Consider the following 16,232-nt stretch of genomic DNA (forward strand, 5'->3'; position numbering starts at 1 on the left):
AAAAATGTTATTAACAGTCAAAAAATTATCCAGCTCTTTTAAAAACAAGTGACAGCCCAGGCTTTGGACTCTTTCTGACCTCTAGTGAATTCTGCAGCTGTATTATGCAGTGTTAAGTAGAAACTCCTTTTGTTTGTTTTACATTTACCAGCTGTTAATTTAATTGATTGCCCATTTGTTTTTTGAGGACTAATGAATTCTCAACAGTCTAAGGTAGAATTCCACAGTTTATGTGACTTAGAAAAAGATCTTAACATTTTGGTTGATGTGTAATTTTACCGTAGACTACTGTATGAGTTTGCTGCTGAAACAAAGAGTTAATCGGAGAGTTCTCAGATACTGCCATGCATCATGCCATTGTGCATGAATAAAAAGTTGGAAACCGCATGAAAGCAGTAGTTGGGTTACCACACAACTGGATATGCTTAAGTCTGAACGCTTCATAACTCTAACTACTGGGGAGTTGCAAACTTATAAATAACCTTGCAATTGGTTAAAACCATATTAAAACCATATGAACAAAGACATAAAGCGTTTGGTTAAGGGGGCTCAGTAAGTGCAGTAATCCTGTTGAAAGTAATCTAACCAGGGCAGATCCATAGCTTAGGAGTCCCTGCAAGTGCAGCAATAGTTAAGGGTATGTCAGAACTTCATACTTCATATGCAGGAGGGCATAATATCCTACTTAGGTGGAAATATTTGCTATCTGTACTGTTTGCTTTTAAAAAATACTTAAAAAATCATACGCTGCTATTTTTAAAGGCAAGCTTCAGTGCACTGAAATCTGTTAACTTAGTAGTATGTGCTGAATGCTCCCAGGAATCAGGGGATTCATCTAAATCCTTATTTGTTTTCAGAGCTCAGGATGGCTACTGCTTGCACTAGCCAGGGGCTCTTGGCATTCTGATTCTTAAAATCAGATTTCTAAAACAATTAGTTAAAGAGAGTGTTTAAAATTAGGCAGTTTGGGTTTGCATTTATCTAATGAGTTTTGGGCCTTTAGCACTCCAGTTTCAAACTTTTTATCTAAACCCTTTATGTTTGGATTACTTTGCAATTCTCTATTTTGACTTCTGAACCTGTCTTAAAAGAAGAGTCCATATCATGACCATCACTATGAAATTGTGGTCCTGAAGAACTTTGGAGGTTTTTTTTTTGCTTGTGATGGGCTTGCATATATGATGCTGTCGTGTGGAAGCCAGCCGAGGCTTGTGAGTGAGGGAAAAAAATGTTTTAATTCCCTTTTATCTGCTTTTAATCCCTTCCTTTTCAATCATACTTTAAGACAGAAGAAAATATTTAATAGGGGACCTGAAGACTTCTCTCTCAATTCATCTCTTCAAGCAGGTTGCTTGTTTTGAGGCACTGTAACCTAATACAAACCTTAGTCAGTGGCAGGGGTGATACACTGTGCTGTACGTTCAGCATATCAGGAAGTATTGGAACAGTTTGCAAACAATATATGGGCCTTCAAAAACCAAACCCAGCAGTAGATAGAGGTGAAAATCCACCAAAATGTCCCTCTTAATTTGGTTCCTGAGATCATTCTCTCACATTGGTAGAAATACTGAATTTGTGCATTTCTCTTCCATAAAAAAATTGAGAGGTCAAGTTGTGTCAGTAGCAAAGGAATCAGCACATCCTTTGTCCATGTAGCCTGTAAATCAGTGGTTGGAAATGATACACTTTGTATCTTGCAGTATCTTAAAATACCACCATTTCTACAATAAGTGAACTCACTTTGCTAACTTAATTTATCACATTTATTGGAGCACCTCCCGCTGCTAAGCTGTTGAAAACAAGCTCTGGATATTCACCACAAAGTTCTAGAAAACCAAAGGCCCTTCTGTGGGGTTGCCATGCTTTTAGTTGTAACAATAATGCAACTATTGTGTTTATCTACTTTGCCATCCAAAGAATTCCAGCAGTTGCATGCCTGCACACCAGTAGGATGATTGACATTGTTGTAATAAGGTTAATGTTTAAACTTCCCACCCATAATAACTAAAATATTCAGAGATAAGGCTGAAAGTTAATTTGTAATTATCCCTGCTGTGCCAAGATGTTGCAAAAGATTCTAAGTGGAGGGTAATTTAACTTTTCAGTCTCAGCTGTTATAAAAAAGTAGGAAGAAGAAAGCAAAAAGCTTGGGACATTTGTATGCTGACTTTCCAGGGGGGTAAAAAAAAAAAAAAAAATGGTCTTGTGATTCCTCTTATTCCTCTTTATTCAAATTGGGAATAAGTTTCTCTGTGTTTTGTTGAAAATGTGCTTTTGATATTTTGAATATAGTAAGTTGTTTGCCTGTTGTTTACTGTCTATGGTACATGAAGGGAGTAGATAACAGCTAGCAAATAAACTGCTAGAATATTTAGTGTGGAATAATTCAATTGAAACATATTTTATACATAAAGACAACATGTGATAATTATTTGTAGTCATTCTAACTAAACTACTGTCCTCAGAAGAAATAATATCCCTTCAGTCGTATGCTCTGTGGCTTCAGTGAACAACCCATATTAATTCAGTTTCTAGAAACTGGCTCTTTAAATTAATGTTGGTAACTGCTTCCATGCTAGACTGTTGAAATAAAGGGTATTACATCATTGTCCAAACATGTCTACTTAAATAAAAAGTATTTGTTTGCAAAATATATATATATTTTAAATCTTTCACACAACGATCAGCGTGCATGCCATTTTCCATTTCAGTCTAAGCATACATTTCAGATGTGGAAAAAGCAAGCATGTTGAAATAATTTGAGGCATGGGTATAGTCGGATCAGTCTTGGTAATCCAGAAGGGAGGGGTGCCCAGTGTATTATTACATTTCATATATTATTTTTCAAGAGATGGATGCAATCAGTCATCTTCTCGCATATGGTTTGAAAAAAACTTGTCGTGCTGGCAAGTAAACTGTTATTTAAGTACACAATCCACGGTACTACAGAAACAGTTTTGCCAAACTTGTCCAAGTATTCTCACATCCTTAAAGATGGTATAAATATCATTTATAGCAAGCCGTTTACTTCAGACTATATGGAATGCCTTCCTGCTCCCCTGATCTAAGTGTCCCAGTTTGCATTATGGCCTTTATTGCTTCTGTTTGATGGAGTGATCAGTAAAAATTTAATGACACTATAAAATAATAAAAATGTCATTAATTTACCACGGATCTTGGATGCAGTGGTTGTAAAGTTACATTAATAAACAGAATATTTTTTACAACAAAAAGCATTGTTACGTGGGAACGTATAAATAACGCACATAAATTTAAGAGCAATTTTACTGTTAGCACACACATTATTATGGAATAGCCAATAAGTGTATAAAACATAGTATATAAAATTTTATGAAAATATACTGTGCACATCAAAAATTCAGCTTTTATCTAAGTGCAGAGAAAAGCCATTATTGTGTGCTTACTGTTTCATTGCTGTTCTTTCACACGATCACAATTTTACATTTGTTTCTAGTCATTTGAAGTTTGCAGCCTTCTCAGAGGAAAAGGCTGCTGCTTCTTTTTCCTTTCCTTCTTGCTTTAGTGAATCGTTCTTCCACCTTCCACACGTGAAGAAAGAATTGATTCTTTCTGCCAGAACATGACGGAAAAGTTGCTAATTTAATGCAAAGCTAAAAATAATGCCAAAGGGATTGAAAGGCTTGCTTGGCGACTCTGGAAATAAGGGATAACTATCTAGCAGTCTATCTGTCATCACTGGGGCTGCTCCATCACTGACTGTGATAATATGTGAATATGATGGATGCCACAGCCTTGTGGCTCATAACATTTAACATTCATCAGCTCTCACTAACGGGGGCTTTATAATTTAAATATCTTTATTTAATATGCAACATCTACCTCATACATCATAATTTCAAAGCACTTAGAGAACCAACAGTCCTGCAAGACAGTTGAGCAGACTTTAATTTTTTTCAATAACTTTTACGTTTTCTGCATGTTTGTGACTGGCAACGCATAAATAAGTGCCTAATCGTATCACAGATGGGAATATTAAGATTTGGCTGTTAAGAAGAATCTTTCCCCTCTTCTTTTGCTCATTTTAGAGACGTGATTATTTTTACTCTATATTCAACATAAACAGAAGCACAAAGGATTTGAATTGTTCTGGGAAGAGCTTTCAGTTTTCCATGTGGACTCCAACTGACTGTGTTGGTCTAGTCGTATGAGAAAAGGTTGTCAGTGCTGTGTCCTTAAACCTTTCTCTAAAATTTTAATGGGAAAACTTAATGTGACTATACAGTGTAAGCTCCATAGCTAGTACAAACAAACAAACCAAAACCATTCAATATAGAAATCCAAAATGCTTTTTCACAGAAGACAAAACACTTGCACTGTCCAGAGCAGTGCACTTTATTACAAACTCACCAAATTTTTCTGTTAATGCAAGGAGGATGGGGGTAGCAATATATCCAGTAGTCAAACTACATGTTTGCAAATATAATGCATGTATCGGTAACATATTTATTAGTGTAGCTATTTATAGGCATTCACTTTAAATTAAAGTGTATTTTTAGTTCATATAGGAATACTATGGACAGAATTAATCTTCCTCTCAGTCCTTATTGATACTAGGAAACAGATATGTTTTGAAAGGATTATTAGTTTAAACAACTATTCTCCTTAGGATGAACTCAAGACAGGAGCAAAGACAAATCCCTTAAAAAAGGATCAGAACCTAGTGGGATAAGTTTCCTTTCTAATGATAAATTTCATATGAATTTGTTGTATTTCACCAAAATGTAAAGACTAGATAAAAACCTAATTAATATTGGGGACCATTATTCTATTTTCACATTTCTTCTGAGTTTGTCTAATCCCAAGGCAAATATTTTGTTTTATTTTATTTTTATTTTTTATAATCACTGTGATTATAAAAAATAAAAAGCAAGCAAAAAAATTACTTTAAAAGGCATTTCAAACATTTAAGTAGCTTTGTTACAGCTTTTCATGAATTAGAAGGAGGAGGTTATGAAAGAAATAAAAGTACATCTCCTTTGTTTGACAAGAGCAGGTATTTTTATGGTATAAGTGCTTTCGTTTTACTGTTCCTGAACCTTATTATGCAATTCTCCCTTTTCTCCTTCCATGTCAAAATATTGATATTCTTTCAGAAACATTTTTTTTCTTCCTTTCTTTTTCAACAGAATATTTTCTGGTAAAATCAAAGAGAATGAATGACTAGAAAGATATTTCAAATGTGCATATTGATATGTAGCAGAGTCTGTTGATTTTTATAGCAGAAAGGTATTTCTCCTTCTGAAACACACTTAAAGGCTGTTCTTCCAAGAATACTGCAGGTGCTGTGTTAACATCCTTAAGAAAAAGCTTTTAGTGCAAATGTTTTGGGAGAGACAATATATGTGCCAAAAGCTGTTTTCTTAGTACTGATCTTTGTTTTTATTTCAACTGCAAATCAGCCTTTTGCAATGGAACGCAGAATCCTTGACAAACTTATTTTTTATTCTGTCTACTAGTAAAACAGACCCCATCATGATGATTCAGGTGTATTGTTACATTGCACAACATCTTTCAGTACAATATTAGAACTCAGGTATTACGGTTCCTTTCTGCACTCACATTTCACTTGTAACTCTTTCTTTACTCTGTGAGTTTCTTTGTATGTGTAAGCTCCTTCATCAGCCACAGATTTAATAGAGGAAAATAAGTTATGAAATTAACCAATAATAAAATGCAGAGACATTTTGTTAGATGATTGAAAGATTCTGTGAAACTTCTTTTAGAAATGCAATTAGTACCTAAAATGCCTTAGCTGCATGTTGTAGCATGGTGTCAGATTTTTGTTTTCTTTTTTTCCTCTGCAAATTAAAAGAAAATAATAATAGTCCATGATTGGAGCAATCAAAAAATGGGGATTCAAAAGAATTTCTGAATTGTTTGGTAACTGGATTTTATTACTGAAATATATTCCTAAAATATAGTGATAACACAAAGAAATATTTGTATGTGCAATAAATGAGAAGTCAAGGCCATCAAGGATGTTTGATTCTTAAGAACGTTTCCAAGCTTCTAACCATCTTGCAAGAGAGAAACTCATAATCTTTTACGTCTAGCATGCACAGCACAGAACTAGGTCATTGAACAATAGACTGAACAGCAATCAGCACTCTACTTCTGCATAATGCATTAAGTATAACATGGAGAAACTGTTCGTAGAGCTGAAAGCTGGTATTTCATGTCTGTAAATTCAAGCTGACATGACATTTAATATTGTTTCATAGTAATGAACAACAAGGTTTCATTCATTCACAAGTACAACATAATGCCAAGTTTAGTCTGAAGAGGTAACAACAAGGCAAGAGGGAAAACATGTTATGTTCCTTCAAATGAGAACGCTAAATTAATGATAACCATTGAATGCTTTGCTACTGATACACAGCACTACAGAGACTGCTATTGTGAGGCAATACTACACTGTCAATTGTAGTGACCTTGTCCAGTAGTTGACTGAAGAACTGGGTTAACACACAAAATACCTGTCAGTTACCAGTTCCAGCATTCCTATGGAGGTCTCCAGCTCTCAAAAGCTTTGTGTTTTTTTTCTAGACGTAAGCACTCTTTTTCTTTTCTTTCCTTTTTTTTTTTTTTTTTTTTTTTAATCTCCTTAGATTCCCTTTCTACCAAAGGTACAATTTAAATTCCTAGACAAAATAATAGTATCAGTTCTGTCATCTATTATTCCTTCTTTCAAATACTTGTCTTTGAAAAACTCTTGCATAAAATTCAGACTTGTGTTTTCTCAGAGGTATGAATGCTAACTTGAATTGGAAAAAAGTGCTTTTTCCATTAAATTAGCAGTATATTTTAATACAAACTCTTCTCTCAACTTCTGAATTTTCATGTCTCCCAAATGTTGATTGTCTTTTCTAGTTTAAGTTAGAAAATAAGTGGAAAGGCAAAGTGAGCAGCATCAGTCGGCGCTGTTCCCTGCCAAGAGTGTTTTGTATTTGCATGTACAATCATTTATGCATTATGGCAGTGCAGATCAAAATAATTTCAAAGCTTCTGTATATGTTTCACATTTAAAAACTGATTTTCATAAATGCAAACATTCAGAATCTGTTAAAAATATAGTCCCTGAGTGAAATTTCTAATCAAATGCATTTGTTATTTATTTGTATTTAGAAAATAAGGCATGTATCAGTGTATACATCCATGTACAGGCTCACAATGAGATATAAAATATTTGGGCATTAAGACTACTTCTGTTCTTTTCCAGGAAAGAACAAGGTTTGAGAATTTAGGCCCCCAGTTAACAGGGAAACCCAATGAAGATGGAAAACTGGGCCCTGGTGTCATTGATCTTACAAGGCCAGAAGATGCAGAAGGTGAGTTGCAATTTTGACTGTGGGTTATTGACCACTGCATCACAGAATGGTTCTGTATCTGAAATGCTGCTAGTGTCATAGGTGCTGTCTAGCTTATATCCCAGCGTAGCATTTTTTGAGCATTTTTGCGAGATTGTAATAACTCCATAGCAAAGGGCAGATACATGAAAAATACTGCATTGCATTTATACTCTAAGCCCTCCTACGACATAGCTGTTTTTTCCCCTAGGAGCTGTCAAATAAGTGTTTACATTTTATGCTACTAATAAAAATGTAGGGAACACTGAGAAAATTATCTCAGAAAGGCAGTATATACATGTATATACTTTCACCAGTTTTTAAGGACTTAGCAGCTTTGGAGAAAGTTAGAGCTCTTTAAGAAGTCTGTCAACCAGTGCACTCACAAACTATTCAAGATATAGCAAGCACACTTTTATGGACAGACAGCTGTCAAGTGAAAATGTAAAAATATTTCACATTTTCTGTATGAATGCCTTATACATGATACAAACCTTCAGTGCATTTGTACTGATTTTAGTGAGAGTTCAGTATATCATGCATTACAGGATCAAGCTACAGATGGAAATCAGTGTTTCTCAAGACTGAGTTTAACCTCTACCTTATCATACACTGCAAGAGAACATATAGGTGGATAGGAACTCTACCAGTGACTGTAGTAAGATTAGTAAGATTAATCTACCGTTCAGTTAGCAAAAAATGCAAATTTTCCCCCTGGATTTACCTTTTTTTTTTTTTTTTTTTTTTTAACTTCACAAATTCTAGTTATGCCACTGTTCTTCAGCAAAAAGGCTAATATATATATATATATATATATATATTTTTTTTATTATTATTTTTTTTTTCTGTTAATATCCAAGCATTTCACAAGTTATCAGTTTGCTTTGTTCTTGGATCAAAAGAACAGGACCAATAAGCTCATGACTGTTGACCAATAGGTCTTTTTTCAAATTATTCTTAAAATACAGAGACAGAATTTGCCTGATTAAGAAACATTAATATTTTCTGTGTAGAGAAGTACTCCTCTGACCACAGATTCTGTTCTGTCTCTCTGTGACCCAGAAATAAATGGTTCAGATAAGGCCCCTTCAGTTTGAAGTCTGAAAAGTAGCAATTGTCATTTTATTTTATTTTATTTTATTTTATTTTATTTTATTTTATTTTATTTTATTTTATTTTATTTTATTTTATTTTATGTACAAGTAGTGCATGATATGTCTGTGATAAAACACCTTAGAGTCCTGATTCTCCTTGCTTGCCAGCTGACATACATTATCTTCAATCAGTTCTTGGGCAAACCTAAAGAGCCTTGGACAAGGACATACACTCAGTGGAGACAGTGCAAGTTCAGATCCAAGATGTTCCTTGGATCCTTGTTCCTGTATTGACTCATCCATACAAAGGAATAGTAAAATTCAGATTTATTTCAGCAAAACATTCCTACTTATCGGCTTAAAATCATGATTAACTTGTCAGGTGGAACTGACACATACCATGAGCACATGCTTACATGCTTTTTGCTTAAACAATTGTTTTAAAGTAATTTTTCATAGTAAAGATTTCTGGTCTCCATAACAGTAAGATGACTAAAGGTCATCAACTATTTATTAAAAATCATATTTGTTAGAAGGCTGTCATTTTGATGAAACATTTCAGATTTTCCCAGTATATATAAATAGATCATTATAAAATCAATAATTTCCAGATACTCATTTTTAGGGAGCTACTATTTCTGAGTCATTTGCTCGTACCTAATTGGATGTGGTTTAAACAGAAAAGTAATGGACAGAATATAGTTAAGAAATAGCTTTCAGACAGGTGTTTTGCAATGTTCTTTTTCTTGAAAAAGGACTTAGGAGATACATGGGACTTTCAAAAGTACTTATTGACTAATAAGTTATTTATAAACTGCTTTGAGAAGAAATTTCCATCCTGCTTCAACTTCTCATATTTCAACATGTTGAAGAGTATTTTTTTCCTCAGTTAGGATGAAAAGTGACTACAGGACACGTATAGATACGCAGTTACAGATTCCTATGACATAAAGCTGACTCTCTGGCTTTGACTCAGTTCCTTCAATTCAACCTTTCTCTTTCTAGTGTCCTTAATTTAGTATCCTGGTACACCTCATGGTACTGACAGCCCTTCTTGTTACTGGATAGTGCAGAACGAAGCTTTGACATATGTAGTAACCCAAGCTACAGTGATGTGTGCCAGTTTAAGGACAGTGCTCGTGTCTTTCTAGAGCTGGTGGGGCAGTTTGGGGAATGGTGTGTTGCTGCATGGGAAATCTGAGTTCATGAATGGATTCAGATTTCCATACTTTGTTTAGCAGCCAAGAGATGTCTCTGGAAAAGATGTGTTCGGCGAATACCACTGCTGAGCTGAGAAAAAAACGTTGGCAGAATTTCAAAACTGAGATATTTATTTGACCTTCCAGTTGTAGACAAGGTGAACTCAGATATTAGATAGACATAAAAAAGACCTTCAAAATACCACCTAAGTTTTGCCACTCATCTTTGGCAAGTTAGAGAGGAGATAGCACTTCTAACATGGCATCTCTTAAGAGTGGAAGTCCATTGGAAAGAGTGCTGCTGAAATGTCAGCAGTTGAATTATGGCCTCTGATGCTTTGTACTGTGCTACAGGTTCTGTTCATTTTCAAAAATATTAATGTTTCTTCCTAATCATTAGGAATCTGTTACAGATCTTCACAAAGTCACAAAGTTTTTTGTATGCACTGCCAGTATTTTGTGCTTGTGTACATGTGTCTGTTTAAATGTTGGGTTACTAAGAAATTTGACAACTTACTCTTCTGCCTCCTCTAGAAGAAGACAACCTTGTTGCACTGTGGCGTGTTGCCAAGGTCACAATCTCAACTGAATGTCTAAGGTTCCTTCTAACCATCATCATAACCTTTTAAGACCTGGTGTGTTTCTTCACACACCTTCTTTTCTGTTCTGTCATAGTCACTTTTAATTTTTTTTTTTTTTTTTCAGTTTTCTTAATATATTTTTGAGTGCACATTGCTGTAGACAACTCTAGATAATACTGACCTGTTTTGTTGTATGCTTTTACACAGTCGTACAGAAAATAAACATTTCTGAAGTAACATTGGTGGCCAACTTTTGACAACACTTTCTTTCTTCATCATCCAGTTCTATGAGGTTCAAGTGCATTTGTGATAGAGTGAGTGTGTGGCTATTAGGTCTATCAGATTATACTCCCATCACCAGAATTTTCAAACTTCAGAATTGTGAAATATACTACACTTAGAAAAGATATATTAAATACTTGTAGATGGCTTTTTTTTTTTTCTTTACAGTCTTGTTCCAAGGCAAGGAGTCCAAATTTAGTCCTACTGATGGTCATAAACTGTGGGGAAGTGCAATTTGAACAGCATCCTACCCCCTTGCTAATCTATACCAAGGGAGCTCTGATGGAATGCAGTTCCACTCCCTGCCTACCTGCACACCTGCATTTCCAAAGGAAACTAAGTGTGCAGAGGCATGGTACATGTCTGTCTCATCCCAGCATGCAGCTGAGACAGACAAGATCTGGGAAGTGCTCCAGTACCATAGCTTTGACATAGCCTTTAAGCTTCAAGTAATTTGTTACAAGAAATATCAGCAAACTTTTGTGTTTATGGAATGCCTTTGTAATAGTATCTTGCAATGATTTCTCTCTACTCTTTATATCTTATCTATGGTATATGTCAGTGATCTGACTTTGGCAGATTTTCCTAGCTACATTTTCCTTTAATCCTAGGAATGTTTGTGGTATTTGGTTATTGATCAGAAGCTGAAGCTACATGCGTAATTTTTAAATCATGAATTAGAAGACAGGTCTTAAAATTCCCTACATTTGGCTTTATGCAATTATGAGACATAAATACGAAAGGATACTGCAGAATGACCTTTAGGACTTAGACTTGTCCCTGTTCAGTTTGTGAAACTTTCTTTAGACTAATAGTAACCAGGTGTCCTTACAGAGATGAATTAGCATATAAAGTTGTATTCTAAGCTTGTGTTACTCACAGTGACCTAACTCTCATCTGAATGTAGGCCTGAGAATCATCTGTAAGAGTTTTATATTAAACATGATATAAACCAACATCTCTACTACTTTCTTAGCCACCAGTCGGGTTGGGCTAACTATATTAAAAACCATGCTCAGACTGTATTCAAAAACATTGCCATTGGCTGTGACACTATTTGATGAATAATCCCCAGCTGTTACAGCTGTATCGTTACCTGGAAATCTGAGTTGTCCTGTTAAAATGTGTGATTCAATTGTAGCTGGCAAAATTAAAAAGCATGTTTTGAGAGCCTCATAAATACTCAGCAACTGGTATGCAAAATTATAAGAAACAGCCAATTATAGAACCAAGCAAGATTTTTTTCTCCCAACTTCATCATTTTAAATGAAACATCATTCTTTCTGTAGGCTGCTTCATAACTTTGAGAATTTGAGATTGTCAGTATTGAAGAATTGCTATCTACCATGGACACACCAAGACAGCTTTGAATCTGTCTTTAGCTAAAACTCCTCTATGAGTGTGACTGACACATATTAACTGACCAGTGTGGTAGAATATAGTCAGGAGTTGTTGGTGAGCCCTTGCTAAATTCTAGGTGGAGGAACCTAAAATATTTACTTGTTTTATTTGAGAAGATTGGATGATCTAAATACCTTTTCTTGGTTCTAGTTCTGAAACAGAAACTCCTTCCATAGATACACAGCTTTGGTGATAGTGCTGCTTCTTTTGAATCACATACTACGTGTGCTTGTAGAAAATGTACACTATGTTTATAGATTTTTCTATTTTTTGTACTTATGGTCCAATGCTATGGAAAATCTGTAGGAAGTATGTTAAGATTTTGCTTTGTATTAGATAGTAATCTGCAGAATAGACCTAATGTTCCTGCTGACAATTACTGATTTTACTGTAGCTCAGGTTGCAGTGGGGTTTCCTTCAGCAATTGTAGGGATTCATATTCCATCAAGACCTGATCATAATTCCTGACAAAGAATTGGATCTGTTAATTGGTTTTCTTGATTGTATCCTGAACGACATCTGAATGTTATTGTTTTGCCACTGTCTCACTATGTGATTTTGTAAAAGAGAAGTTCTCTGTCCCATTTTCCAATGTGAAAAATCAGTTGCATTGTAAAAGTAAATTCAATTTTAAAAAGCAACTGGAAATAGATGAAAATGCCATATTAGCTCTAACATTTAGTTCCAAGTTCAGTGTTCATTTGTGTTAATACATTAGAGTCAGGGACTTGCGAGTTAAATATTTGGCCTCGGAGTTTGCCATATGGGACAATGCACACAAAGCCCTTTTCTTCTGAGTCCTGTTTTAATGTTTTCATTTGTTCTATTTCTTATGCAGTAGTCTTCCTGATTCTGTAAATTTTGTTTAGCACTTGCTGCTTCTTTCTTTGAAACAAATCTGTCAGAGTATGTTAAGTATGGTCCATAGTTGTGAGGGATAGATCCATCCCTGCTCATTGAGATAAAAGAATTTTAAAAATAGCTGTTTATATTCTTTATCTATGTACTTACTTCATCCTTTAGATTATTACTTTTCAAAAACTCCCAGAGGATCAGCTTTGCTACGAACATAGATGTTGAGTCAGTTATTAAGATGTATCATGGAGTCCCCAGTCTGGGCTTGGTACCAGCCCATCTTCTAGTCCAATTAATCGACTTAGTGCCTCTGTCCTCATTAGTGCCTCTGTCTTCCCTTTCACTGCCTGCCATCTCTTACTTTAATTTGTAAGTTCCTTGGTATAAGATTGTGTTTTTCTATATTCTCACTGTTTGAGGTGATTTAGCTTTAAGCCTTATCTGTTTGATCGTGGTATCTTTGACCATTCATCAGGTAGACTGAATGCAAGCCAAATGGGGACTGTGCACTGCATAACCATCGGTAATAGGCTACCTGCAGTAGTAAGCCCTAGCTTGATATCACTAATTCTAGTTCAAATATACTCGGATTTTGTTCTGAACCTGATTTTGGACCTGAACCCAAGCTCACCTTTGTTTTTAAATGAACATATTTCTATTAAATAATAAGCATAGGAATCTGGTCCTGCAGCATTTCAGACAGTGTATTTGCTGTCCAGCATACAAAGTCAATGAATTGTTCAGGATTTGCAGCAATTACAGCAGTCACTCTTTTTATGTCCATCTCATTCAGATTTGACTTGGATAGCCACATTGCAAGGCATTTTGTAGCACAGCAAGAGATTATGCCTCCCCAAAAGCAAGGGAAATTGAATGGCGGAGAAAGAAAGAAGCAGTGTTAGGAATCCTCACAGATTTTTCCCACTTCCAGAATACAGTGAGCAGATGAGTGGTTGCAGTGGCAGAAGCAGCAGTGAACATGGAATCAATGAGGTATATGTGAAGGAGAGGAATGAGCTAACTGGGGGAACACAAGGAGTCTTTGCAATGTAGAAGAGATTGCCTTGGCCTTATGAGAAAAACATGAGAAAGGGACCAATAAAAAGACTACAATGGTGATACCTAAGGGTGTGGAGAAAGTGCCACTTTGTACAGCTCCAAATTTCTGACCATCTGTCAAACTTCATTTCTGATATCCCAGCACTAGAGCAGACATTGTGACAGGTGTCTGGATTTTGCAAATCTCTTCAGTAAAAAACAAAACAAAACATCAATCCTTTCTTAGAGGAACATCTTTACCATATGCTCCAAGCTTCAACATGCTCATATATACCCGACAGTAAATAAATGCTAAATGTTTATACAGAAGGGTGAGACAGGTCCTTCTTAACTCCAGAGAAGGTCGACTTTGATCGGCTGAAGAGGTAGGTGAAAGGGAACCATGTTTTTGCAGGCAGATCAATCCTGGCAGGCTGCCAACACAGTCCAAGCCTGTGAGGTAACTTGTTTAACACCCTCCTATGCAGAGGTGTAAACAGAAGGTAGTACACGCGTGACAAAGCATCGCCTACTTTTGTGACAGTGCCTCATAAATACTGGAGGAAAGAATGCCTCTCCTCGCCAGTATTTGTCGCACATAAATATTTGTAATAGTTGCTATGGCAGTTGAGAAGGGAAAGATGAAAATCAGAAAACAGTGAAAGCTGTCTGAAAATAAAGAAGCGTTTCCAGAGAGAATGCAGTAAGCTCAAGCAGTGGAATTTTTATCCCCCCCCCCCCCTCCCCATTCTTGTTATAGGTCTTAAAAACAAAATCTCATAAGTTTATCTTTATTATTTAAAGATAAAATAACTTCTTAACATCTTGGTTAATTAGAACAGATGCGAAAAGGTGGCTTTCATTAAATGCGGTTGCCATTTTTAACACATATGAAGCTATTTGATTATGCCTGAAACTTCAGTGATACGCTCAAATTTTTCAGAATAACTCATAACAGATCATGAATCTGTGATAAAGTACTTAGGCACAGTAATTCAGTTGTGTTGGATGAGATTCAGTGCCTCAGTCCTGGAGTAACTCAGTGTCTGCAGATGGGATAGGAATAAGCCCTTCTGTCGTTAAGAACCATCCCATCACTTTTCTGATGGTAACCACTTTATGAATCTTCTTGTTGCCAGCATCCCTGTAATATTTTACAGAGGGAACTCCCACTTTGAGTACTGAAAAATCTGAGCTGAGGGCTGAGGGTGTGTGGACTGATTTTCCCATTGCATTGAAACCTACTCCTCTCAAGATACTAATATTAAACATATAGTATGCTTCTCACTTTCAGCATAATAAATCTGGATGTCTTCCACAAGTATTACCTTTTGATTTTCAACTGTCTGAGGTATTTTTTTCCTACTGCTAAATACCAGGCTTTCTCGTTTGCTGTTTCTATGTTACAGTGATTGATTCTTTAGAATAGCACCTTTATTTTTAAAATTGTAGCTAGAATTTCTAATGTACAATCACTGTTACAATGCCCAGAGTTTTGTTCAGGGGTGCCCATTAGCACAGTTACACTTAAGGGCTTGTCACAGTTTCCATGATATAGTAAAACATTGTTTTCAGGAATTTAGAACAAGGCTGTAAAAAGTAACTGTGGGCTGCAGTTTTACACAAGAAAATCTTCGCCCATGAGAAAATTACTGTCACAAATCCTGAAAGCATCAGTCAGTTTGCTTAGCTATTTTTAAGTGGAGTAAGTGAAAAATTCAATATATTAGCTCAGTGGTTTAAAACATTTTTTTCACACTCTGGAGTTCATGTACAGCTACCATAGATGTCAAAAAACCCATGGTACTGATGCTTAGCTCTGTACACATCTTTGTCTAGCTCCAGTATTGCCAAAGGACATCAAAGCTGCTTAAAATAATGTGAAATTTTCAGGTACAAGTGAATTGTAAGTTGATGGAGAAAGGCACCATCATGCTGCATGGAGGAGGGAGGAATCTTGCACTTTTTTATACCTTCTTGAGCACTAGGAGCAGGGCAGAAATATGAATATATTAAGAAAAGAGCATTGTATATTCAGGATAAGCATGAGCAATGGATAGAGCTTCCAGACAAGCAGTCTTCTTTGTACAACTGTCTATTTTTCTAAATTTACACCATGTACCATTTTCTCCTCCAGGAACCTCAGTATCTCAGCAATTGACAAGTGTTTAAGAGCATCTGCTTTTCTTCCACATAGATATGCCAAGTATCCAAGCAAGCCTTTAGCGCAGAAGTTAGTAGCAAGAGGAAAATATTTTCTTCATTTGTATTTTGATTTAATTTTAGGGAATCAGTGGTCCAAAATATGTCTGGGGTGGGCATTACAGTACCTTCACAGCTTTTGCAAATATTCAATTATCTTTTCAATTGGGCAGATATAGTTTCACAGGAAGC

The 16,232-nt window shown here is 35.6% G+C and overlaps 1 protein-coding gene across 19 annotated transcripts in view; it reads left to right on the top strand.

Moving 5' to 3' along the window:
* Positions 1-16,232, top strand: part of SOX6 (SRY-box transcription factor 6) — a 380,820-nt gene that overhangs the window by 338,720 nt on the left and 25,868 nt on the right. For all 19 annotated transcript variants that reach the window (XM_068685194.1, XM_068685208.1, XM_068685193.1 and 16 more), the window contains one exon: positions 7,262-7,370. In XM_068685194.1, the coding sequence (XP_068541295.1) occupies positions 7,262-7,370 (109 nt within the window). The remainder of the gene's footprint in view (positions 1-7,261; positions 7,371-16,232) is intronic.

The sequence above is a fragment of the Anas acuta genome, chromosome 5 (genome assembly GCF_963932015.1).
Source record: "Anas acuta chromosome 5, bAnaAcu1.1, whole genome shotgun sequence".
NCBI classification, from domain to species: Eukaryota; Metazoa; Chordata; class Aves; order Anseriformes; family Anatidae; genus Anas; species Anas acuta.